A 26,611-nucleotide genomic window follows, 5' to 3' on the forward strand; every position below is an offset into this window, starting at 1 on the left:
CTGTCCATCACCAACTCCCTGAGTTCACTCAAACTCACCTCCATCAAGTTGGTGATGCCATCCAGCCATCTCATCCTCTGTCGTCCCCTTTTCCTCCTGCCCCCAATCCCTCCCAGCATCACAGTCTTTTCCAGTGAGTCAACTCTTCACATGAGGTGGCCAAAGTAATGGAGTTTCAGCTTTAGCATCAGTCCTTCCAAAGAACACTCAGGACTGATCTCCTTTAGAATGGACTGGTTAGATCTCCTTGCAGTCCTAGGGACTCTCAAGAGTCTTCTCCAACACCATGGTTCAAAAGCATCAATTCTTCGGCGCTCAGCCTTCTTCACAGTCCAACTCTCACATCCATACATGACCACTGGAAAAACCATAGCCTTGACTAGAGGGTAGTTACCTTAGTATAGGAAAAACTGTCAGAGTAAAAATCACCAAGGCCTTAGGGTTAACGGAAGAGGTGGTGCCGTAGCCTGAAGCTCTGTGAAGCTGAATTGAAGATGGTTAATGATATTATTGTTTCATTGGTAAGATTTGGAGCATATTCTCATGCCTGGTAAAGGCAGCTCTGTGGGATTTTTCTACATGAAAAAGCCTCATTTGTAAATAGTTATTTGCTGGTTTGATCTTAGTCATGGAAAACTTCTAGTCTTTGATCCTATAGCATGTTATCAAGCTCAAGCAGATTCTCTCTCAAAGACTTTTTTTTTTCTCTTTAAGATTTTACTTTCAGGAATCTCCCATTTTCATTCCATCCAACCTCCATCCCTTAATTCCAAAACAGTGGTTAATAATGGTAACTACTGATAGTTGCGTTCCTAGGGCATGTCAATAAGTAGTATTTCCCACACATCCTCTTTTGATCTTTACCATAACCCAACTATATAAAGAATCCCAAAGCAAGGGAAGTTAATTTGCTTGCCCAGTGACTTTAGGTCAGGAAGACCCTAAGGTGGATGGGAGGAAGGGGTCTCCAGGCTGAAGTCTGACTGCACCCACTTCACTGTCCACTTGCTTCCTTTGTAAGCAGGTCAGCAGCACAGCTCCTCCCATTGCCATCTGGACTTATTTTATGTTGATTTGTTCATAAATAAAAACCAATGTTGAAAAAATGTTAGATATTCAAATCCAGGCTTTGAATATGTGCCATTAATCACTATGTTATATTGCCTCCTAGATACCCTCAGTCTTGGAAAATGTTAGTGAAATCTTGCCATATTAGTGTAGCAACCAACTGAAATTCTTGGGATTTTTATCCACTTTACCAAGGCATTTAGAGAATGGCTGTATGGTGGTTTTACATGTGAAGCAGAGGTACTGATGCATTTTACTTTTTTTGTGACCGTAGATTAAAGTGATCATTAGGCATATGCCACTTGTTTGGGTATCTTTACACTTGATACTCAGTTTATCTTTTCTGAGCATTTGATTACCATCAGAGGATATGAGTTTAACTCAGTTCCACTTGTTACCCCCAGGGAACTTTAGAAACACTGCAAATGAAGACCTGCTCCCAAAGCTTCTGATGTAATTGTTCTAGGTATCACTAAAGAATTTTTTTAATTGGGCTGACTTCTCATTGAATATTCACTGATTCTAGTGATTCTTTTTTTTTTTTAACTCCACACAGTGATAGCATTATTTCTGAGCCATACCTCGCATAAGATATTTTACAATGAAGGAGCTGAAGGTCTCCAGATACAATCCAGGAAAATGGACCAGGTCACCCGTGTACTTTTTATCTTGGAAGCATCTTGTTTGTCATGTTCCCTTTAGGACTGGGAGGGGTAGCCCCGCCTCCTGGCAAAAAAAAAAAAATTAGCCAAGGGAGCTGGCCCATTGCTTTAAACCAGCTGAGGCTACTGGAGTGAGGAAACCCCATTCTAAGGAGCTTCTCCACTTTTCCTTCCAGAAATTCCTTCCTTCCTCATGGGCCAGTCTCTTTGCTGACTCTGGTTTAACTCCTGTGGGGTGTCTGTTCTTTGGTTACTTCCTGCCAGAGATGGGCTTTGAGCAAACTAGTCCTTTGCAAGAAATTCAGCACTTTCCTTTAACCTCTGATTTGCGTGGCTCTTGAACAACTTATCTGGAGTTAGAAGATGCATGGAGCAAAGCAGGGGTCCCCTCTGCTTCATTTTGGTTGGTTCATTGGACAGAGGCTAGAGTTTAGTAGACCTTCTGTAGACGAAACAGAAGGCTCCACGTGAAAAGGTACAGGAATTGATGGGTTAAGCTGTCCTAAGCTATTTTAATATGCCAGCTGAAGCCAAGAAGAAAATGAAGGAGGAAGAACAAAGTCATAGTCAGGTTTTTGTATATCCTTGGGCACTTTAAGAAATTCCTTGTAAGTTGAGATCCAAAAGGAAATCCAGCAAATTTCCCTACCCAAGCATGAGACTAGATTTACTTACATAGCTATTTCTTAATAATAATAAAGCAACTTCAGTTTGCTCTGTGTGTATGTACGTGTGTATGCCTGTGTGTTTGCATTTGATGAGGTGCCTCCTGTCACATACTCACCTGTTACTGCTGTTTACACCTGAAACGGCAGAGCTACTGAGCTGTTACCATGATGCAATGTAGAGTTTAGACTTATAGTAATAATCAAAATTTCTATCAATCCTACTGTGATCAACAAACATTCACGTAAGAGACACTGTGCTTTTTTGTAGCTTACTTAATCTCTGATCCTTTCTGTTTCTTAATTACCATAAGCTGTCATCTCCATGAGAATTTTCCAATCAGAAACATACTAGCTCTGCTCTTGACTAACAGTCAGTACCATGTACTGTTTTAACAAAGCTATGCCGCTAACCCCATTCAGATAGGAAAGAGAAGGTAAAAGCACAGTTCGATAAAGTGAAGGTCATATGCACTTTGTAAAGCTAAGCAAACTTCTACTGTGGCAGCTTCTTTAAAATGTATTATCCCTTTGCTTAATGTGTATTGACTATCTGCTACATTCTACTATGCTGCTTCATATTTAATAATAGTGATTCTACCGTGGTTGTAACCTAGTACTGTTATTTATCAGTCTACTGACTTGATAATCTAAAATTTGCATTGCTTATATATGCCTTGCAGACTTGTGTTTTCTTGTTCTTTTTCCTTCTGCTTTGGGGTCTGTTTTGCATCATTAATGATGTATGTTTTTGCCCTCAGTTGTGTTTTGCATGCCATAAAGCTGGATGTCCACAAATGCATGAAATGATCAAAATGTCCCTTACGACACTCCTCACTGCCCTGTCTTTGTGCCTTCCCTGGCGATCCAGGGCCTGTGGCTTTTCACAAGGTATTTGACTTGCCCTTTGAGCCTCTGGTCAAGGTGCAGAACTGAGGCTTCTGAAGTGTCAGTTCTGCACCACAAAAGCAAAGGGCATGGGGAAATAAAACTGATATTGGAGATACGAAAAGAAATTGATGAGTCCCTTCCCAGAAACTCAGCCTGATTTTGGACATGGTATTCTCTGAGCTTCTCTGATTCAATGTTCTCATCTTAGCACTGTCCTGAGGTAGAGGAAGAAAGACATTCACAAAGTGAAAAATCACTCGCCTTGAATTAAAATGGTCAGGTTTGTTATGGAAACCCTAGTTCTGCAGACCTTACTGATTTACCAATTTATTATTAATACAACAAGTTTAAGAAACTTCTTTAGAGGATGTCAGGATAGCTGATAAAGCATCTCTTTCTGAGTACCTGAAGAAAGTGATATTATCAGTTACATCATCATTTTTATGTTTAAAAGGACACCCTTTGTCATAGACAGTATTTATATTCACAGCTTTAGTAGAATGAGCTCCTTAGATTAATCTTTTTTCAAAGCAAACTAAACATGCCTACCCTTCCCTTTATAAAATCCCTCTTGCAATAAGTCATGTCCCATTTTGTATGTGTAATAATAACAGCTAAGCATTAAAAATGATGGTAACATTAAAAACTCATAGAAATATATTGATTATTTATGAAGTTCATCTGTTGACAGCACTGTTTGTGTTTCTTCAGATCCAATTCTTCATCATGCGTTCTTTCTTGGGTCTAAAGGGACTGACTGATAGAGTTTTTAAAAGAAGGCTATAAATGGCTTTCCATATTCAGGAAAATCATGTTTATATTAAGTGCGTAGTTCAGCTCTCCAGATAGTTGATCTCATCTTTAATGCTTCTAAGCTTAAAATTCCCCCTTAAATTTATAATGTCAGAGTTTAGAGAGCTTAAAGATCAACAGTTATAAAGATTTCTTGGGAGAGTATAAGACTTAAGAAAACTGTTAGATCTTAAGGTATAAATAATATGAGTGTGCCTAATTACACTGTGGAGAATTTGGTTTCATCATAGTGAAATATCACACTCAGATGTATTTTCAAAATTTTTAAACTATTTCATCACATGCAAAAGTAAAAGTCTTTCAAGATTAAAACACTTTTTTTCTAAGTACGTATAAATTTTACTTTCAGGTACATTATAATCCATGATTGTTTGAGAAAATGAGTTTAAAACTGATATACCCTAAAATGGTAATTTGACAAATATATTTTGGAATTTGCTCTTATTTTGTAACTTAAATTAATCTAAGCCAACTTCCAAATACATTTTTGAGTTTTCACGGCTCATTTGGAATATAAAGCATTCAATAGGAGGTAAATTAAACTGCTAGGAAATATTTACTTTTCCTTAGTTAATTTTACAAAAAGATTTTTAATAATGAGGCCTAACAGAAAGGTCTAGCTTAAGCAGTAGCAGCAGCAAAGGTTCACATTGAGTTTCTCTTCCATCTCAGTTATCATCATCAAATTAAACTTGCCATCCCCTGGAGAAGGAAATGGCACCCCACTCCAGTATTCTTGCCTGGAGAATCCCATGGACAGAGGAGCCTGGTAGGCTACAGTCCATGGGATCGCCAAGAGTCAGATACAACCGAGCAACTTCGCTTTGACTTTGGGTAAGAACCCTATTATTTTCATTGTAGTCTTGAAGTTACTCCTAGAAAAATAATCAAGGTATATTAAATCCCCCCCTTTTTTTCTTTTTTTTTAACTTTATTTTTGGCTGTGGTGGGTCTTTGTTGCTGCTCAGGCTTTTCTCTAGTTGTGGTGCACAGGCTTCTCATTGCAGTGGTTTCTCTTGTTGTGGAGCCTGGGCTCTCGGGTGCTCCAGCTTCACTAGTTGCAGTTCCCAGGCTCTAGAGCACAGGCTTAATAGTTTGGGTATACAGGCTTAGCTGCTCTGCAGCATGTGGGATCTTCCCAGATCAGGAATTAAACCCATGTCTCCTGCATTGCCAGGCAGATTCTTTGGCACTGAGCTACCAGGGAAGCCCCCCTATTTTTCTTTTTTGTGGGACTAAATATGCTTGGGAAATGAAAGGGATGACGTACGTTATGGAGAGGAAAAAGTGGGAAAAATTTTAAAGCATGCGTTTATTGTCCATTCCTATAGCTTCTAAAAGAATTAGAGCCAATAAAATCTGAAAAGCCACGCCATTTAACATCGTTACCATCAAATGAGGAATTTTTCCCCCTCAAATTGGGACTTCTCCATGCTGCAGCCTTCAGGGAGTTGTCTAATGTTCAACTAGACATTCAGATTTGCAAGACCCTAGTAGATCACATGGAGAAGGCAATGGCAACCCACTCCAGTACTCTTGCCTGGCAAATCCCATGGACAGAGGAGCCTGGTAGGCTGCAGTCCATGGGATCGCTAAGAGTCGGACACGACTGAGCGACTTCACTTTCACTTTTCACTTTCATGCATCGGAGAAGGAGATGGCAACCCACTCCAGTGTTCTTGCCTGGAGAATCCCAGGGACAGGGGAGCCTGGAGGGCTGCTGTCTTTGGGGTCGCACAGAGTCAGACACGACTGGAGCGACTTAGCAGCAGCAGTAGATCACAACTGGCAGAATCTAGGACAGGGAATAGAAACAGGGCACCACAGGCTTTTATCTTTCACAGGAGTCCTTGCTGCAGTCCAGAGGCCAGTCTCTGGCTCTCAAATGTCAGCTTAGGAGCAAAAAGATAAGAGCCATCTCTATGGGTGCAGAGTCACCTTGGATTTGGAGCCCCAGGTTTCAACTGTGTAGGAACCAATATTCTGTAACAACTCCATGAGTTGAGCTGGCAGAGTTCCCTCAGTGGGTATACATAATCAGTGACAAGAGCTACCCAAGGAAACTTCTCACCGGTTTTTATAGTTTGTTCACAGTTTTCTAAATTCAGATGCAGCTTAGTAATCAGGGGGACATTTTTACCCTAAGTCATACTGCCTAGTAACACAGCTGACGTGTCCCACCTGTATCAGGTTTCCAAAAGAACACAGTTAATCCAAGGTCAAACTTGTTTATAGAGGAGAAAGGGGTTCATTAACCCTTTCCCCCAACTCAGGAGTTAATAAATTCTGTTCCTATTTTGCCATGAAGAGAAGTTTTCCTGATTAATTTCCAGCCACCTGAGTTTGTAATGGATAGAACTGTTTTTTTAATCTAAAAATCACTCGTTTGCATTCTTCTGTAATGCTCAGAATAGTAAGCTTTGAAGAGTGATTGTCTTTAGGGAAAGATTACTTTTCCTCTATGATTAAAAACAAATTCCCAGGGACTTAAAATACTTAATAGTACTCATTGATAACTAGTCCTAAATCAGGCTGACTTTCTATTTAAGAGGGATTTAACATCTCCTCCAGTTACTTCCAAAGCATGTTGGTAATGAACTGATATCTACAGAGTGTGTATGTTGCTATCTTATTTCTTTACCAGGTGTGCATTGAAACATACATATGTAGCTGTCACCAGCGTAGTATAAACACTGCTGTGCGGGCAACTCTCAGTCAAATGCTGAGTGACTTGACTTTACAGTTACGACAAAGGCAGGAGAACACGGTGAGCCTCTCGGTACCCACACGTTCATCCCGGTCTTGCCAGTGACTCTCTGTAATCGCATGATGAGTGTCCCACATCTTCTGTGATTTCCCCTCCCCCGCCAGGGCTGCTTCCTACTGAAACATTAGGAAGGGCTGGCTTGGTTCACTGGAACTTTTATTTATATAAATTAAACTCTTTAAATATGTTTTTGCCTGTTTCCCTCCAAAGTTTAAAGAGAGATTTTTCCCTGTGGTTTCGGTCATTGTTTAGTCATTATTTTAAAACTCACTTTTCTTTTAAAATCGTGTTCTAAACATCGCAGGTTCAACAATTTTATATAAAAATATTGTGATGTATTAACAAACACTGAAGTAAATTCAAAATTAAGAAAAATTACTGGCAGTTAATTACGCACCTTGAGACTTGGGGTATATGTTTCTCTTTGTGAAATAAAAGACTGTGGCAGTGAAGAAGCTGAATTTATCTTCTCTCTGTCATCAGAGCCCACTTGAGCTTTTTGCTCTTAACTTGAGCAGATTGTTTAAAATGAGCATTCCTGGGAAAAAATGTAAATGTAATCAGCTTCTTGTATATATTATCTTCTGGGAATGTTAATGAGGAGATGATTCCTCTTCAAAACTGGTGTTGTTTTTTTTTAAAGTCTGTCTCTAATAATTGAGATTAAAATTTTTTTAAATCTGCAAAAATTATTCTGAATGAATACTTGTTATTATTTTAGAATAGGATATCTCCAGCGGCAATCCAGAATATCTCAGAAATTAATTTTATAGAAATGAAGAGTTCATGTGTAACTTTATTTCTGATTTTTAACTTCAATTATTTTCTAATTTTTAGAAAATTATGGAGTTGAGTGAACATTACAGATTATCTGGTCAAATTCTTTTATTCCTTAGAAAAACAAGTGGGGAAGATGAAGCCCAGAGAGGTGAAATTGAAATCTAAAGTTAATGACCTTATCAATGAAAGAGCCAGAATAAATGCCCTGGTCTCCTTACTGAGTCCAGTCCAAGTTATTAACATGTGATCTGACAGCCAGTGTTTAAAAAAATAAAACACTAATCTGGGGGGAAAAAAACTGATTTTTTTGTTTGCTCTATCTAAAGCCTAAGTTTCTATTAAAAAATTGTTTAAACTTGAGATATTTTTATTACATTAGCTTTCTCTTTGTTAAAAACTATTTTGTTTATACTAGGGTTTTGACTATGATGCTGTAGAAATATTAGTTTAAAAGAAATTCAAGTCTGTAAGTAGAAAGCATTAAGAGAAACAAGTATTTTTAATGGAAACAAACCTAAAATGCTGAGTCCTTATATTAGTACACAGTCACGTTCCATCCTTGCTAGGTGGCAATGTGATGGGAAATACTATAACAGTAATGTTTTAAGATGAAGCATTAAAAATGAAACTTTGTATTCTCCAAGTGATTTCAGTTATATTAGTTTATTTAACTATACTTGGAAATTTTTAAGTAGGAGAATTTTAGGTTTTAAGTAAAAAGACTCATCTTGCTCATCTTGCTCTCCTGTTAGAGCGACAGGTAAGGTGACAGGCACAGTTGCAGAGGTCTGGATAAAACTGGAAGGTTTGTGCCTGTATCCTGTGTGTGATGTGGCTAATCAGCCTTCTGGTCCTGCTTGTCACTGACCATCTGGACTCACCCCATCCGGGGGCAAGATCCCAAATTAGATAGAAAATTAGTGTTTCCTGTTAATTTCCTTTCTATTACTCAGTAGGTCCTTGGAGACGCTTTTGTGCCCCAGAAAAACATGATTCTCAGGATGCTAATATTTGAAGTACGTTTGAAGTCTAGTAGAGGGAAACATAAGTTTTACTACCTAAGAATGGTTAATTTAAAAAAGCTATTACAGGGGAGTGGTCCCTAGGAATGGTGAGGCTGCATGTCCTCCCAGGGGACACTGGCATTACTTGGATAAGATGTGTATAGTGCTTAGCATGACCCATCACTGGAAACACATCACAGGCCATCTCAGAATTAGAAAGACTTAAAGACAGTGGAAAGGAAATAAATCTAGAATGCCAAAAGCTTAGCATGAAATGTTTCATCAACTTAATGTCTAGCCCCTCCCCATCCCTATGCCCAGGGCAGATTACTCAGTTTGATTTTGTTTTGTATCCTCAGAAACCCTGAGTTTACTATCAAGCGTTATTATTGAATTATTTCATTGACAAAAGCCATTGTTAAATTATTGTTAAGCATTTAAAAAAAATGCCATATGTAAATATCTGGGGGGTAGGCGATAGTAGTTCTCCCCTCCATAAAAATGATTCAGATGGATTTCTTCCAAAAAATGTTATTCTGACCTTAATATTTAGCCATGTGCTGAGCTGTCGGCATTAACATCGCACTTCCCCAAAATTCTGTGGAAGCTGCTGAGCTTGCAAATTTATGAACAGAGAATAGTAGAACTATGTGTCTGTAACAAGCTTTAAAAAGATCAGCGCTGTGGCAATAATTTATATCTGGTAGTTAATTGGCATGAAAATGCCTTTTTATTATCTCCCAGTGCTAAGAGGTAGGGACGCTGAAGGGCTGCCTTCCTGCTCTCAAAGCGGTAGTCACTGAATTATCCCTACAATGGGATGTAAGTCTTACTACTAGTAAATATCTCTTCCTTCCTCTTCTCCCTTCCCTCAAGGTTCTGCCTCTACCATGATAGTCCCAGATCTATCTAGTGATGACCTGGAGTGGTCTGTCTGGTCAGAGAATTGAAAGTACCCTCCCCCCTCAAATAGGAACCTGGTGCATCTGACCAGCAGCTATTGTGGACCTGTATGTCAAAGTCCAGGAAACTGATCCTTCTTATGACTAAGAATCTGTATTCATTAGGTGCCACTCAGAGTGCTATTTGTGACTTTGGGACAAATTGTTCTTTGTGCAAAGAGAACTCATATGTTTAGGCAGGTACTGCCCCCAGTCATAGCTCTGCAACACCCTAGAACACCATAGGGTTTAAACTTCCAGGGAGTCGTGGACTCTTGGCTGAGTTATTTTTGAAACTGATAACTCAGTTCCAGACATAATAGCCTTTTCATAAGTGCCATGAGTAGTGAAATGCTATGAAGAGCTGGAAGGTGTACCTAGGTAAGTTAGCAGAGCCCAGGACACTCAGATGACATTTTGTTTCCTAGACCTTTCCATTGTTGAACAGTCAGGATTTTTCTTGCCTGAATCTCCTAACTGTCCTGTGTGTGTCTCCCTTACTAGATAATTGAAAACCCGGATGTCCGCCAGGAATTCAGGAGTCAAGGTATTGGATTTGATTTTTGCATATTCAGTTGAAAAAGTGGGTATAAGAACACCTACTGTGTGCTCAGTATGCAGATATAACGCTGAGTAAAAGCTCCTGGGTTAGCTTCCCATTCTCCTTGGCTCTGCTTAGCCTTAATCAGCCATTGTTTCCTTCTGTTCCTACATCCTCTGCCAGCCATACCTGTTCCTGCTCCAACTGTGCCAGAGAAATTAACTCTTCACACACCTTCCTGTTGGAGGTTGGTTTTTGTAGTTACTTTACTCTTCATGAAGTCAGGTTCATTAACTGTTAAAATGAGAACTGGAATACAAAATGGTGGAAACCTGACTGGCACCAAATGCTTTCACACCTGGAGGATGTTTATGAAGTTTTGTTATGAAAAATAAGTCATCTCACAGGGAAGGACAGACAGCCAGGTTTAAGTAGCAAATGAAATCAAGGTAAGGAACTTTCATTCTGACTCATAGGAAAGGAAAAAATATCCACTATAATAGACAAGCACTTTGCTTTCTTAAAAATGCTTGATGGTATTGTTTTCTGTAAAAGAGATGAAAAAATCAAATCATCTGATTGAAAAACCAAAGCATCAGTTTTATCTAGGGTTTCATTTAGTAATTTTTAATGTTGAGGGTACTTCCATAGTGGTCCAGTGGCTAACACCCTACACTCCCAATACAGGGGGCCTGGATTCAGTCCCTGACTGAAGATCCCAAGTGCCACATCTAAGACCTGGTGCAGTCAAATAAATATTTTTTTAAGTGTTAAAAAAAAAAATTTACTTTGATATTTTTGTCAGTTAATGGAAGAAAGGGGTGGGGTAGAGGGGAAAGGAAAAAGGGAGGGAATGTAAGGAAGAGAAAGAAGTAGCTAAACAGCCACAATTAGGAGAAAAAGAATAAATGAAAGAAAATTACTGCTTAAAATCATTTTCTAAAGCATTGCTTGAGTGTGTTTTTGTCACATTTCCCTGTATTCTTGGGCTACAAGTACTGTAGCGTCTTTTCACCTTTTGAAGCTGTTAGTGCTATGAGCCAAGATTTTTCATCTCTTTTGATTATTGCAGTTCCCACAATGTTTTCACTTTAATATAGGATGATTTTATAAACTAAAAAAGAGATCAAAGTTCTCTTGGTTAAGGATGCATATTTAAATATTGTATCGGTAAAAAATTGATGGACTCATTTGAAATTTACTTAAAATTAAATTTCAGAATTCCTTATGGGTTTCATTTATTTTAAACTGTCTTTTATCATGGCACTTTATCATTTCTCAATTTTTTTATTTTTTGCATGTAAGATCTTAAATTCTGAGGATCCGCCCTTTCTCATTTCCCTGCCATCTTTCAATTTTATTTTTATTTTCCTCTTACACTCCTGGCATCTTTTTTCTCCCTCTTCTTTGACCTCATGGTCATTCATTCATGCATTTATACATTCTTCAAATACTTGGCCACATTTGTATAAATCTCTACAGGTTTTTATTTTTAAAAAGCAGATGTTTCCACTTGTTACTTTCCTTGGTCTAGCAGTTCTGAGACTGTTATTATTTAACCCCACTTGCCAAAGGCAAAATAAGCTTAATTGAAGCAAAACTGAAGCTTACCCAAGCTCATGTGGTCAACAAGCTGTGGCCCTGTACTTGAACAGATTCTGAATTTCAGTCTTCCTCTAGTACAATTCTGTGGGAGTTTTGTTGCTAGATTCTGGACATGAACGTGTTTGGAGGGAAAATTATTTTTTCTGACACTGTTGCTCCTTTAACAACAAAGGCCGTGTACCCTGAGGATGCTGGGACAAATAGCTGGAAGAGGTGGAGATGTTGACTAGCTTATTTTGCCCCTTTCCCTAGCTGCCTAGTTTGAAAAACCCATCTTTCTATCTTGCCACCGTAGTTTATCTCTCTGGGATACAACTCAAGTCTGCTCAGAAGACCCAGAAATTCAAGATATCAGAATAAGGGATACATGTAGTCTGCTGGCCTAAATATTGAGAAAATTGTTATCAATTGTGTTGTTTCTTAAATTAACCAAATCTTTTTTCATTAAGTGTGAATGAACTTTACTTATAATTAATAGTTTCATATTTCCTTCCTGGATTATCTTTTGAGTGTCTTACCTTGGAAAGGAATGATGATATTTCATTCTCTCTGATGCTTTTGGTGACCTGAGGAAGGCTCAGCATCTGAAAATCATCTTTTCAGCCTTGAAAGTATCTAAAGCAGAGGATGGGAAGGAGTGTTGAGGAAGCCTGTAGTGCTCCGCTGCCGATGTCTAATGCCTGTCGCCTTCTCTGTTTGAAGGGTCGACAGTAGAGTCCCTCTGTGATGACCTTGTCTCCGTGCTCACTGTTCTGTGTGAGAAGCTCCAAGCCGCCATCAAGTAAGTGCCTTCAACACTGGTGCTCTGGTCTGCTCAGGGCCTATTTCTGAACGAACTTTTGCCCACGGCATCACTTAGAGTTGCAGAGTATAGGGACAGTGGTTCCCCTCCCCCGCCCCCCACCATTGGTAAATTCACTGTCATTCCTGAGAAGTGTATTCAGTGATCTTGGGCAAGCCCACCTGGTCAAACATGATTACTGAAGGATGCAATTTTCTAATGGAGGTTAGTGGAAAGAATGTTGGCTAAGAGCTAGTTGATGTGGGGCAAGTCCTAACCTGGCTCATCCCAGGTGTATGACTCTAAATAAGCCTTCTTATCAAACTGTTGGACCTTTCTCCTCTGCTAAATGGCAGGATTGGCCTGGGTGGTCATTTTTTATTTTTTTTCTGACGTCTCCTGAGCCTGTGAGCTCACGCACTTATCTTCTAAAAGACTGTGTTATTCTGACTTTTATATACTTGTCATTTATCTGCATGCCAGTTTAATCGGTGGTATTAGGTTATCTGTGATGCCCCAGCTCTCCAGGCAGTAAGTTGATAACTTATGCATTTGTTGTGGCTCAGCTGGTAAAGAATCTGCCTGCAATGTGGGAGACCTGGGTTCAATCCCTGGGTTGGGAAGATCCCCTGGAGAAGCGAAAGGCTACCCACTCCACTATTCTGGCCTGGAGAACCCCATGGACTATATAGTCCAGGGGGTCGCAAAGAGTCAGACATGACTGAGTGACTTTCATCATTTCAAGTCATAAAAAGGCCAGATTTACCAAGGTGAGATGAAAACCTCTACCAGATACACATATAATTAACTGTAACACAGTAGGATTCTGAAGTGCCCTTTGAAATAGAAAAGACACATTATTGTTTAATGAAAACTAGACATTGGATAATTCAGAAGGTTTTGCTGTAGAATTTTATGTATTGTCATGAGCTGGGAGAAACAGTCCCATTATAGAGACTCTTGAGAGTCCCCTGGACTACAAGGAGATCCAACCAGTCAGTTCTAAAGGAAATCAACCTGAATATTCATTGGAAGGACTGATGCTGAAGCTGAAGCTCCAACACTTTGGCCACCTGTTGCAAGGAACTGACTCATTGGAAAAGACCCTGATGCTGGGAAAGATTGAAGGCAGGAGAAGGGGGTAACAGAGGATGAGATGGTTGGATAGCATCACCTACTCAATGAACAAAACTTTGAGCAAACTCCAGGAGATAGTGAAGGACAGGGAAATCAGTCATGCTGCAGTCCGTGGGGTTGCAAAGAGTCTGACACAACTGAGTCACTATTGCTATGATAAATCACAGTTTATTTACTATTGGTTCAACTGCATTATTTTTGTTGGATTATGTGTTAGTCACTCAGTCATGTCCGACTCTCTGTGACCCCATGGACTGCAGCCTGCCAGGCTCCTCTGTCCATGGAATTTTCCAGGCAATAATACTGGAGTGGGTTGCCATTTCCTTCTCCAGTTTTGTTGGATTACTGGAGTTAAAAACCCGTGTTTTGCCCCTCACTAGCTCTTGACTTTGATCAAAGATCTCAACCACCCTAAGTTTATATATCCTATAATTAGCTGTTATTATCATGTTATTTTTTATTAATAATATGCCTAATAATATTGCAGTATACCATGATATTGTAATATTTGTAATATTTTAACATTAATATACTTGATTATAACACAGTTCAATATATTGTTAATTTGCATTATAATCATAATAGTAATATGTAATGTTAGTATTATAAAATATTCTAGGGCTTTTGTATGGATTAAGCTAGAAAATTAACCTAAAAGATTGTCAGTGCCCACCAAGATCAGAATAAACAGAATTAGGTTTATTAACTTGCTATAGCAAGGGAGCCTTTACAGTATGAGGAATGATGGGGCATCCAGTAAAAGGGTGGGTGTTAGGAATTGTTGTAGGATTTGTACCTGAGTTGGGTAGTATCAAGTGGATTAAAGGACTTGGATGTTCTATTCAAAAATTGGGTACTGTCGGAAAGAGGGGGCAATCCTAGCATTGAACATGCTATTGAGTTGGCTAAAAAGCTCCCTTGGGTTTTTCCATAAAATCTTACAGGAAAACCCATATGAACTTCTTGGTCAACCCAGCTGTCGTCATCTAGACAAGAGGGCTAGATGGGAGCCAGAGTTGTCACTGGAGAATCAGCAAGGGTCACTTACAGGGGAGGGTGATATTTGGTCATTTTTGTAATTATACAGATTTTTTTAAAATTTCTGTTCAGCTGTGATTATAGATTGCTTTCATCTTGTTCCATCACCGTCTTAAAGAGTCCTCATCTGATATTAACATTCTGTGCAACTGTTGATGTTTCCCAGGGGAACACACAGCTGGCTATTGGCAGCTGTCAAGGATTCTTCTTCTCAGCCCACCCCACCCCCAAACCCCCAGGTCTTAGCACTGTCAGAAAATAAACCAAAGACCTCCAAAACTTTGAAAATATAAAAGCTATGTTCATTACTGAGCTGCCAAGGGAAAACAAAGAAGTTAAGCTTCTTTGCTTGAGTAGTTTGCTAAGGGAAAAATCTAAGAATTTTAAGTGCTACAAAAGTGCTAGTAATAGCTCAAGGTAATTATACCATTAATAAATTTAAAAATAGTCATCAAAATAAGTGAGAATGAATCTATGGGTCTATAAATGATACCATTGTTTGTTGGTCCAGAATGAGCTTTTAGCAAAGTCCAGTAAGGACCTGCCTGGCATCTGGGGTTCAGTTCATGTTCTTTAAAACCTGAGTGGCTCTAATGTCCCCTACAGGGACCCCTACCTGTAGGGCAACCATATGACCTAGTTTACCTTAAACAGTCCTAAGTAATGCTTATTGTGTAGTTATTATTAAAGACATTCAGATCGATATCTTCTAGGAAGTACTAGTATAAGTGGAATCTTTTTTTTGCTGCACAGTACATAATAAATATTTGATAAATATGAGCTCTAAAAAGCTTGTTTGCTTTCAGAATTATCAGTGCTAATGCTGGTTTACAATGGATTTAGGAGTTTCTTACATTAGAAATTTGGACTGTAGATTGTTAGAAAAATACATTGCACAAACATCACAAATGTTCACATATGTGTATTAGAACCTAAAGGTCATACATTTCTATCAGTCACTGAAAAATGGAAACATGTCTGAATGATGTAGTTAAATGATAGGCTTTGAATGGAAAAAAATAACTCATGTGACACACATGTATTTTCTAGGATTTCTCATTGAATATTGGATCAAAGATGGCTTTAGGCATATTGTTAGAGAGCTTACTGATTTTTTTTATAGGATTCTCATAGTCTTGCTTGGTTTTTCAAAGCAATTTCCTTATCATCTGCCTCTACAGACTGGTTTGGTTGTGGTCTTCCCCATCGTGATTGCAGCGCCCTACGACAGGGGTTCTGTTGCTATAGAAGCTGAGCTGCAGCAGGTTTTGTGCAGCTTCACTGGGAGACCTTTAGACCACCTGATCAGATGGTACCATGCCCTTGGCTGCCCTCACTCTGGTGGTCCTATTAATTTTCTTTGTTAGGTTTTCCTATCTGTATAGTTTCTTCTGATTTTATTGCTTAAAGTCCTTTTATTTTCTATTAGCTAATCTTGACACCTCTTCTAACTTCTAAATAGGTTCTTTGTCTGAAAGCACACTGTGGTCAGTTCAGTTCAGTCGCTCAGTTGTGTCTGACTCTGCGACTCCATGGATTGCAGGCTTCCGTCCATCATCAACTCCTGGAGCTTACTCAAACTCATGTCCATCGAGTCAGTGATGCCATCCAATCATCTCATCTTCTGTCATCCCCTTCTCCTCCTGCCTTCAATCCTTCCCAGCATCAGGGTCTTGTCCAATGAGTCAGTTCTTCGCATCAGGTGGCCAAAGTATTGGAGTTTCAGCTTCAACTTATACGGTCATTCAGTTCATTCAGTTCAGTCGTTCAGTCGTGTCTGACTCTGCGACCCCATGAACCACAGTACACCAGGCCTCCCTGTCCATCACCAACTGCCAGAGTCTACCCAAACCCATGTCCACTGAGTCAGTGATGCCATCCAACCATCTCATCCTCTGTCGTCCCCTTCTCCTCCTGCCCTCAATCTTTCCCAGCATCAGAGTCTTTTCAAATGAGTCAGCTTTTCGCATCAGGTGGCCAAAGTATTGGAGTTTCAGCTTCAACATCAGTCCTTCCAATGAACACCCAGGACTAATCTCCTTTAGGATGGACTGGTTGGATCTCCTTGCAGTCCAAGGGACTCTCAAGAGTCTTCTCCAGCACCACAGTTCAAAAGCATCAATTCTTCAGTGCTCAGCCTTCTTTATAGTGCAACTCTCACATCCATACATGAAGACTGGAAAAACCATAACTTTAACTAGATGGACCTTTGTTGACAAAGTAATTTCTCTGCTTTTTAATATGCTGTCTAGGATGGTCATAACTTTCCTTCCAAGGAGTAAGCATCTTTTAATTTCATGGCTGCAGTCACCATCTGCAGTGATTTTGGAGCCCAGAAAAATAGCCACTGTTTCCCCATCTATTTGCCATGAAGTGATGGGACCAGATGCCATGATCTTCGTTTTCTGAATGTTGAGCTTTAAGGCAACTTTTTCACTCTCCTCTTTCACTTTCATCAAGAGGCTCCTTAGTCTTTCATCACTTTCTGCCATAAGGGTGGTGTCATCTGCATATCTGAGGTTATTGATATTTCTCCCGGCGATCTTGATTCCAGCTTGTGCTTCCTCCAGCCCAGTATTTCTCATGATGTACTCTGCATATAAGTTAAATAAGCAGGGTGACAATATACAGCCTTGACATACTCCTTTTCCTATTTGGAACCAGTCTGTTGTTCCATGTCCAGGTCTAACTGTTGCTTCCTGACCTGCATACAGGTTTCTCAAGAGGCAGGTCATTACTTCCTCTCTCAATATCCATTTCCAAAATCAGTGCTTGTATACTTCCTGGGGCTTTAGCTTTATAGGGGTGTATACTCATGATATGTTCAGTCTCCTGGGAGTATTCAGAAAATGCTTTCAGGCACACAGGTTAACTCACATGCCTTGGAAATATGGTATTCATAGAGCACTCTATTAGGCAGCTTGAGTTAGATAGTGCTGTTTAAATCTAAGAATTTGGGGGAGAATCACTGGGCTTACGAATATATTTCTTCATTCTCTGCTTGTTGGTCTCCCACACCCTCTCCCCCTTCCCTCTCTTCCCAGAACAGAATGTAAGAGAGGAATCAGTGAGGCAAGGGTGACCTTCATATTGCACATTCTAATTCCATTCCACTCCTATGCAATTAACTCTCTCTCCTTTTTCTAACTAAATTTGAATCTGTTTCTAAGGGAGGTAAAGTCAAAACAGCTTAAAACAAAACCAATTTTAAGAACTCCAGAGACTGAGGGTATGGTGCCAGGCCTGCCCTGCTTCTTCTTCATGGACCCCTATCACCTACAAGAGCTGTTCTCTGTGGATCTTGAGCCTGGAGGAAATCCAGAGACGAGCAAAGAGTGAGACCAGTAGACACTCAACCTGCTCCAACAAAAGGCCAGGCAGAGTGACTCACAGGCCTCCTAAGTGGGCTATTGCCTGTTGTGTGTTGAAAGTCTTGGCTAGTTTCTAGGCTCCTTTCTGCCCTGTGCATTCCACAGATTCCCCTATTGTCAGACAAATATGAGATGTACACCTGTGCACACACATCTCTATATCTAGTGAAGGGCCTGTGTGGAAGGTGTGCCTCTAATGAAGTGACTCGCGCTAGGCCACGAGTACTTATTTTGCCAGACTGCAGCAGCCCACAGAAGAGCAGCCGCATTCAGTCTCCAAGGAGATTCCAGGCCAGTTTCCTTGGCAATGAGCTCTCTCTGTAGTTGAGTCCGATGCCTTGGGGTTGCCGTATTGCTACAGCACGCTTTGCTGATAGGTACTCATGGGAAACTTGACAGCTTGTAACTTTTCTCTGGGTTTATTTCCAGTGATTTCAGAAGTTGAGACTTTTCATTCTCTATGGTTATTTTAGTTTTGTGATGATCAACTGACGGTTTGAAAGATAAGACATTTTTTTAATAGGGCATTTAATTATTTTTCTTAATAATGAGTCAAATGTTTGGTCAGAAAGACAACCCACTTGGATTTTAATACTTTCTAGTGGATTAGGCAGAAAATTTAGTCCAGGTATAAAAGTGTGCATCTCATAAAGTTATATGCTTTTAAAAAATATCTGGTTCTAATGAAGAACTGTATAGTAATAACTATGAGAAAAATAATTTGTCCATTGAAAAACATTGGTGATTTAAAAAAATAATAAAGAAAAGCCAAATGCAAGTTAGTAAAGTATTAACCATCTAAAAGATATCATGGTACATAGTGTCTTGGAGAATTTAGACAATTAAATATATTAAAATTTAGTATTTCTGGAGTAAACTATAGACTTAAATCAATATATCAATATTTGTTCCTTAATGGTAACTGTTAGTTTGGTTTTTAATGGTAAGATGTTACTAATAGGATAAACCATGTACGGGGGTGGGTAAAATATGGTCACATTCTGTACCATGCTACATTTTTCTATAAATCAAAACTTCTAAAAAATCAAGTTTATTATAGAAAAATCATCCTAATTGGTTTGCTGGGGCTGCCAAAATAAAGTATCATGAACTGTGTATCACAAAAAAGTGGCTTTAATAACAGAAATGTATTGTCTCATGGTTCTGGAGGCTGGAGATCAGAATGTCAGCGGGGTTGGTTTCTTCTCAGCTCTGGGAGGCTTCACTCCTCGTCTGCTCACCTTGTCTCTTCACATTGTCTTTCCTCCATATGTATTTCTGTGTCCAGATTTCCTTGTTTTATGAAGATGATTGTTTATTTCCTCAGTCATGTCCAACTCTTCAAGACCCCATGAACTGCAGCACGCCAGGCTTCCCTGTCCCTCACCCTCTCCCACAGTTTGTTCAAACTTGTGTCCATTGAGTCAATGATGCCATCCAACCATCTCATCCTCTGTCATCCCCTTCTCCTCCTGCCTTCAATCTTTCCCAACATCAGGGTCTTTCCCAATGAATTGGCTCTTTGCATCAGGCGGCCAAAGAATTAGAGCTTCAGCATCAGTCCTTCCAATGAATATTCAGGATTGATTTCCTTCAGGATTGACCAGTTTGATCTTGCTGTCCAAGGGATTCTGAAGAGTCTTCTCCAGCACCACAGTTTGAAAGCATCAGTTCTTTGGCACTCAGCCTTCTTTGCACTTCCCTGGTGGCTCAGTTGGTAAAGAGTCTGCCTGCAATAAAGGATACCCAGGTTCGGTACCTGGATGGGGAGGATCCCCTGGAGAAGGAAATGGCCACCCACTCCAGTATTCCTGCTTGGAGAATTCCATGGACAGAAGAACCTGGTGGGTTATAGAGAGTCAAACATGACTGAATGACTAACACTTTCAGCCTTCTTTATGGTCCAACTCTCACATCCATACATGACTACTGGAAAAACCATAGGATGCCAATCCTGTTGAATTAGGATCTACCCGAAGGCAATGGCACCCCACTCCAGTACTCTTGCCTGGAAAATCCCATGGACGGAGGAGCCTGGTGGGCTGCAGTCCATGGGGTTGCGAAGAGTCAGACACGACTGAATGACTTCCCTTTCCCCTTTCCCTTTCCCTAATGGCTTTGCTTTAACTTGGTTGCCTGTGTAAAGACCCCACCTCCAAGTAAGACCATGTTTGAGGTACCAGGGGTTAGGACCTCAAAGTGTGAAATGGAGGTGCGGGGAGCAGAAGGCAACCCATGACATGACCAGCCTCCCCCTAAATTAACACTCTGTGATGCCTAGTAGTTTCTCAAGTGTTTCCCATGCATCACCTCTTTAATCTTCCCTTTACTTTGGATGTGTTTGTGTGTTGGTTCTGTTCCCCCGCAGTGACAGCCAGCAGCTGCAGCTCCTGTACCTGGAGTGCATCCTGTCCGTGCTCAGCAGCTCCTCCTCCTCCATGCAGCTGCACCGAGGCTTCACAGACCTCATCTGGTGAGTACTCGTCTTGATGCCCACCCTGGCTCTGCACTAGGCCCGGGACCTCACTCTTCCAGCTGGGCCTGTGGGTCCCTTCCCATGGTATCTGCGCCTCTCTTGTTGTTCCATTTCTGTGTAAATGTATTAGAGGGAAAATATGGAAGCTGCTTTTTTTATATGCACCAGACCAAGCTACAGAGAGTAAAGGATAATTATTTTAACCAACTATGGCTCCCAAGGCCCACCTGCATTTTGTTTACATCATAGGATCATGAAAGCCTATGTTCTAAACCATATAAAGTCACCAGTGAATTGCACAGGGGAGATAGTTCCCCTTCACCATAACTGAACCTTCTTCTCAACCTCACCCTGGTACTCTCTCCATCTCAACTTGCAAACTAGTCTCTTAATCACAGTCAGAGATTCACACAAATGACAGGGCCCTCAGGCAGCCAGCAAGTTACTCTGGGTTCCTGGGCTAATCTGACAGGGAGAAAGTCGAGTGCTGTGTATCAGTGTGATATGTGTCAGAATTTTAAAATAACTTCTCAAATGAGAAATATAAGTAATTTCATTATTTATAATAAAATGAAACTTTATCACTAAGCCATTTAGCACTTTGAGTCCATTTTCTTCATAGAAGATGCTTTCTGATACTTCTCTTGATAGTTTATATAGTTAACCCCAGCTTGAATTATGAAGAAAAGAATTCTGTTGCTATCCCCAGGAGTGATGGAGAGACAGGACACGCTGGACCAGGAGGTAGCCAGAAAAGGGGGCAGTAAAGAGCCCAGCTCTTACATGTCATTTTGGGGGCACCTGGTATTTACCCTCAGGATAGTATTCATGTTTCATCATCTGGCTTGAAGGGAAACTGACCTTTCCTCTCGTCCCCTCTCAGGAAGAACCTTTGCCCCGCTCTCATCGTGATCCTGGGGAATCCGATTCATGATAAAACCATCACCTCTGCGCACAGCAGCAGCACGAGCACCAGCATCGAGTCAGACTCTGCGTCTCCTGGGGTTTCCGACCACGGCCGGGGTTCGGGCTGCTCCTCCACGGCGCCAGCCCTGAGCGGGCCGGTGGCGCGGACCATCTACTACATCGCAGCTGAGCTGGTGCGGCTGGTGGGGCCGGTGGACTCCATGAAGCCCGTGTTACAGTCCCTCTACCACCGTGTGCTGCTCTACCCCCCACCCCAGCACCGTGTGGAAGCCATCAAGATCATGAAAGAGGTAGGGAGGCCGTGAAGGATGCCCCCAGCTTTGTGGTGGGGGCTGAGCACCCTGTCTTGCGCACAGGAAGTACTTAGAAAGCGTTTGCCAGTCATCTGCTGGAGCTTAATTGCTTCTACGCAGTATCCAGTAATAGTATCTTTAGCACTGGGGGCTGTGTGGGCATGTGTTGGGAGTCGGGCTAAGGGGGCGTTGATAAATGCTCACTGCAGCAGAGCCATTTGAAAATTTGAGCCACATGCATCTGACTGGAACCCAGGCTGAACGTTCAGTTTGCTCCCTAAGGTACTGTCTGCAGATGTGTGTGTTTATTCGCTTTTGCCAAAATTGGATTTCAAAGTGATTTTATACTCAGGTTGTACATTATCCAAAAATGAGCTTTACTGATCTCTGATTTCTAAAAGGGACCCTGTTCCCCACTCCTTCTTACGCCCTATTTCTCCCACATGTCATGAGACAAAGGATGTCCAGCTTAGGATATATGTCCCAGTGAGCCACTTCATGATTTTGAGGAGGAATTGGAGCTATTTTGAGGATACTTCAAGAATTCCTCTGCTTCTCAACCGAAAAGAAAAGTGATCAACTTTTTTGTACCTGTAAACTTGTCCATGAAGGTTTAATCACACTAGGTTTTGGTACCTGACACCAAAAAAAAAAAAAAATCAGTGTAACAAAATTACCTTGAGCAGTATTGTCTACTCACCAGTTTTTAAAAAGCTTAATTTGAACAGCTTGCTGATGTTGTTTTCATGAGATTGACTGTAATCAAAAGTGGAAATTCTGACCCAGTGTTTCCAGAAATGAAGGAACAATCCAAGTTTAATTGCTGATTAAGAAAATTTATGGACCCACAGTAGTAATGACCATTTTTTCTTTATGCCAGTTTTTAACATATATTATCTTTAATATTCATAATAACTTTGTGAGGTTATATAGCAGTGAAGAATGTTTTCCCTAACAGAGCTTCAGGCAAGGGAGATCAAAAGGTCAGCTTTGATATCTGATCACCACTCGGTTGATGAACACAATACAGCTTTGGAGGCCAGTGAGACCAGAAGCATTTGGTGGTTTAGTCACTAAATCATGTCCAGCTCTTGTGACCCCTTGGGCTGTAGCTGTCCATGGGATTTCCCAGGCAAGAATACTGGAGTAGGTAGCCATTTCCTTCTCCAAGGGATCTTCCCAACCCAGAGATTGAACTCAGGTCTCCTGCATTGCAGATGGATTCTTTACCGACTGAGCTACCAGGGGCCACCACCCAAACAACCATCCCCTAGGAACCTGCCCCCGCCCCTGTGAAGCTTGTCATCTGGAGGATGACAGGGTGGACTTTCTTTGAATTAGCCAATCTCCAGGAATAGGAGAGTGGAAGGGGCCACCATGCATGCTCATCTCTTTCTCCTGAATTCACCAGTCAGACCAGCCACTCCCCCTCCACTGGGAAGAAGTGAGGAAAGGAGAAGGACCCAGAATGTTATTGCACTGGGTGTTTCTGCCCATAGAAACATAAGCCAGGAAAAAGGAATTTTCCCTCCCACAAATAAACTACTTCAAGGAGTCAAATGACTTGCCCAGGGTCATAAGAAAGAGAAAAGGTGGGCACTTCCCTGGCGGTCCAGTGGTTAAGACTCTGCCTTCCAATAAGGGGATGTGGGTTCCATCCCTAGTTGGGGAACTAAGATCCCAAAGGGCAATGATGAGCCCACATGCTGCAACTAAGACCCTGTGCAACCAAATAAATAAATAAAAATAAAATTAACTTTCTTAAAAAAGAGAAAGGGTACAAATTTCCATCTGAACCCAAGCCCCTGGTCTTTCCCTACACACACTTACCACTGGACTGGCCTTTCATATTACAATGGGGATGATTCCAGTAGCTCTTTTCCTGGCACTGGTTCAGCTACCCTTTCCATGAACTTAGGTCTGAGTCAAGGTTTGAACCCCCTCTCTGCCACTCATCAGCTAGATACCATAGCTAAATCATTTAACTCTGAACCTAGCAGTTTAATATCTCTACATAGTGACAGTATGCCAAAGGTTGCCAGTTCAAAATGCCATAAAGTTTGTATAAGTACTTCGTGAATATGTAAAGTGATAAACAAATATGTGGTGCATTTATGAGCTTCCCTCGTGGCTCAGATGGTAACCCACCGGCTCTGCAGGAGACCCGGGTTCAATCCCTAGGTCAGGAAGATCCCCTGGAGAAGGGAATGACTATCCATTCCAATATTCTTGCCTAGAGAATTCCATGGACAAAGGAGCCAGGCAGACTACTGTCGGTGGGATCGCAAAGAGTTAGACATGACTGAGCAACTAGCACTTTTCACTATATTCGTAAACGGCCACTGTTAATTTTTCCACTCTCCACTGGCACATGTTCCCTCTCCCATCAAGTCTAAAATACTCTGCCCAGTTTCCAGACCCTTCCATCATCGTTCTCATCTCCCATCATTTCCCAGGATGCACCCTCCTTCCATCCTGCTTTGTTCCGTTTCTCCTTCCCCGCTTCTATTCCAGCTTCCGCTGACCTGTGCCCATTGGCCACTTCCACCTAACCTAGTAAAATGGTGGATCGCAATAAGCTAGACAGACACTGCTGGCACTTCACATTAGCTTATTTACAGGCTTCTATAGGGAGATGATATTGCTCCCATTTTCCAGATTGGGATACTGAGGCTTCGTGAAGAGAGGTTTACTCGCCCAAAGTCCTTGTGAGCAATATGACTAAAATATAAACCCAGATGTTCTAATTACAACTGCCTTTCTGTCAAACTCCTTCTCTTTTATGACTGCTTCCTCAGACCGGTGATTTCCCTCTTCTCTAAATCCTGTTCCGCCATTTAGCAATTGATCATAATGCCTCATCACTCTGACTGCTCCACAATACCACGTGGAACAAGCCTCTTGTCTCCCTAAACATGGTTGTGTATACATTGTTTTTCCGTATTTCCTTTGGTATCTAACACTACAGTCCTTGAATAAGTGTTCAATACATGTTGATATTCAAGTGCTCAATATTCTGACCTGAAGACAGAATATCTGCAGAGGGTGCTTTGAAGCAGCAGCATCCTTTCTTTCCCCCTCAGAACTTCCCAGGTGATGTGAGCAGTAAGCAACCTGCCTGCCCGTGCAGGAGATACAAGAGACCAGGGTTAGATCCCTTGGGTTGGAAAGAGCCCCTGGAGAAGAAAACGGCAACCCACATCAGTATTCTTGCTTGTAAAAATTCCATGGACAGAGGAGCCTGGTGGGCTACAGTCCATGGGGTGGCAAAGAGGCAGACACGACTAAGTGACTAAGCATACAAAAAGCAAGTATACAGAGATGACAAGCACTGGAGTTATTGTTGCCCACGGCAGAGCCACTCGACAGATGAATTCTAAGTAAATACTTTGCCTACGAGGTGTATAGGTCTCAATGCGCTTTCTATAATAGCTTCCTTAGTACTGCAAAGGAAATTAGTCCTGTGTTCCCTTCTTCGTGGATTTGCTAGCTCCCCACGGTCAATTTGCTAAGCGAAGCTGTAATTGACACCAGGGTAGTGTGTCTAGGCCGTGCTGCCCCGCAGAGCATGACACACTCACGTGGGCCAGGTTGTTCTCACGAGCATCGCCTCCACTTACTGCGGCAACACCAGTAATTTGGGAAGGCTGGTAACCTAGATACCAAAATGTGCAGGGCTCACGCATACAAAGGAAACCCCTGGGCACCCAGGATGTTTGCTTGCTCTTTTGGAGTCTGAACGCCTGGTATGTTATTTGCCGTTCTCTCTCTAATTCGTCTCTCTGCCATATGTGCTGTGAGCTTATTAATCAAAGGCATACAGGACATTTTGTTTTTCAAAATACATTTTCTTTTTTTTGCTTCTACTCCCCCCACCCAAAACATTTTATAACCAAAAAGAACACCTTGCTTCCTTCTCTCTCCCACGTTTCGGCTTTAGAAGGAAGCCCTAGTCTTTATCAGACCTGTGACACCGTAGCCACTGACACCAATTCCTCATTCCCACCAGAAGAAGCTGAAATTAAACAAGTCTTGCTTTTCTTAAGTATTTGTTCAGAGTTCTCCAAAACTCTATTTCCTTTCCCTCCAGACTCTGAAGCACCTGAGAAATAAACACAAGATTAATATGAGAATTCAAATATGTCATCTGATTTATTCTTGGTAAAGTTGGATTAGGGAATATAATGGGATCCCAAAAGAGAGTCAGATTTCCCACTCTTGTGCCCCTGAAAGGTACTTATCCTTCTAACAAGAGATGGGACAGCTAGAGGCTCAGAGGCATAGCCACTTCACTTGGCTGCAGGTCTGGCAGGCAGACAGATGGAGGGAGAGAAAGAGAAACTGCCTTGATCTCTGGTAATATTGCTCCTTTCTTGATGACAAAAAATAAAGTGGAAGCTTCATGTTTGTGCCTCCAAGAGAGACGTTCCCAATTTCTGGCAGAAGAAAGGAATTTCGAAGAAGAAAAACATGTAACTTTTTCTACTTAATATACTTTACCTTGCAAATATAAGTCATTTTGAAAATAATGTACTTATTTAGGATGTCTGTTTCAATGTACTTGATTAATCAATCTTTCTTTAACTTAGCCTCAAATTGAAATTTTCTGCACAGATGTCTACCATATAGAAACAAAAATTAGTTTGAACCAAAAAATTATGAAAATCCTATATGAGAACTTGTAAGATATAGCCAAAACAGTGCATGAAAGGATATTTATGGTTTCAATGACTTACCTCAAAAAATAGAAAGTCTAAAATTAATGTTCTAATTCTCCAACTTAGGTAGTTTGGAAAAGGAGAGCTTAAATTTTTTAAAAAGTCAAAAGGAAGACAAGGATTGTTGTTCACT

General features: G+C 41.0%; 1 protein-coding gene across 1 annotated transcript in view; it reads left to right on the forward strand.

Moving 5' to 3' along the window:
- ARFGEF3 (ARFGEF family member 3) overlaps positions 1 to 26,611 on the forward strand; it is a 174,175-nt gene that overhangs the window by 81,569 nt on the left and 65,995 nt on the right. Inside the window, exons 6-10 of the mRNA XM_040239099.1 lie at positions 6,744 to 6,866; positions 10,096 to 10,138; positions 12,440 to 12,518; positions 20,433 to 20,537; positions 21,424 to 21,757. Coding sequence (XP_040095033.1) covers positions 6,744 to 6,866; positions 10,096 to 10,138; positions 12,440 to 12,518; positions 20,433 to 20,537; positions 21,424 to 21,757 — 684 coding nt within the window. The remainder of the gene's footprint in view (positions 1 to 6,743; positions 6,867 to 10,095; positions 10,139 to 12,439; positions 12,519 to 20,432; positions 20,538 to 21,423; positions 21,758 to 26,611) is intronic.

This window comes from Oryx dammah, unplaced genomic scaffold (assembly GCF_014754425.2).
Source record: "Oryx dammah isolate SB20612 unplaced genomic scaffold, SCBI_Odam_1.1 HiC_scaffold_4, whole genome shotgun sequence".
Lineage (NCBI taxonomy): Eukaryota > Metazoa > Chordata > Mammalia > Artiodactyla > Bovidae > Oryx > Oryx dammah.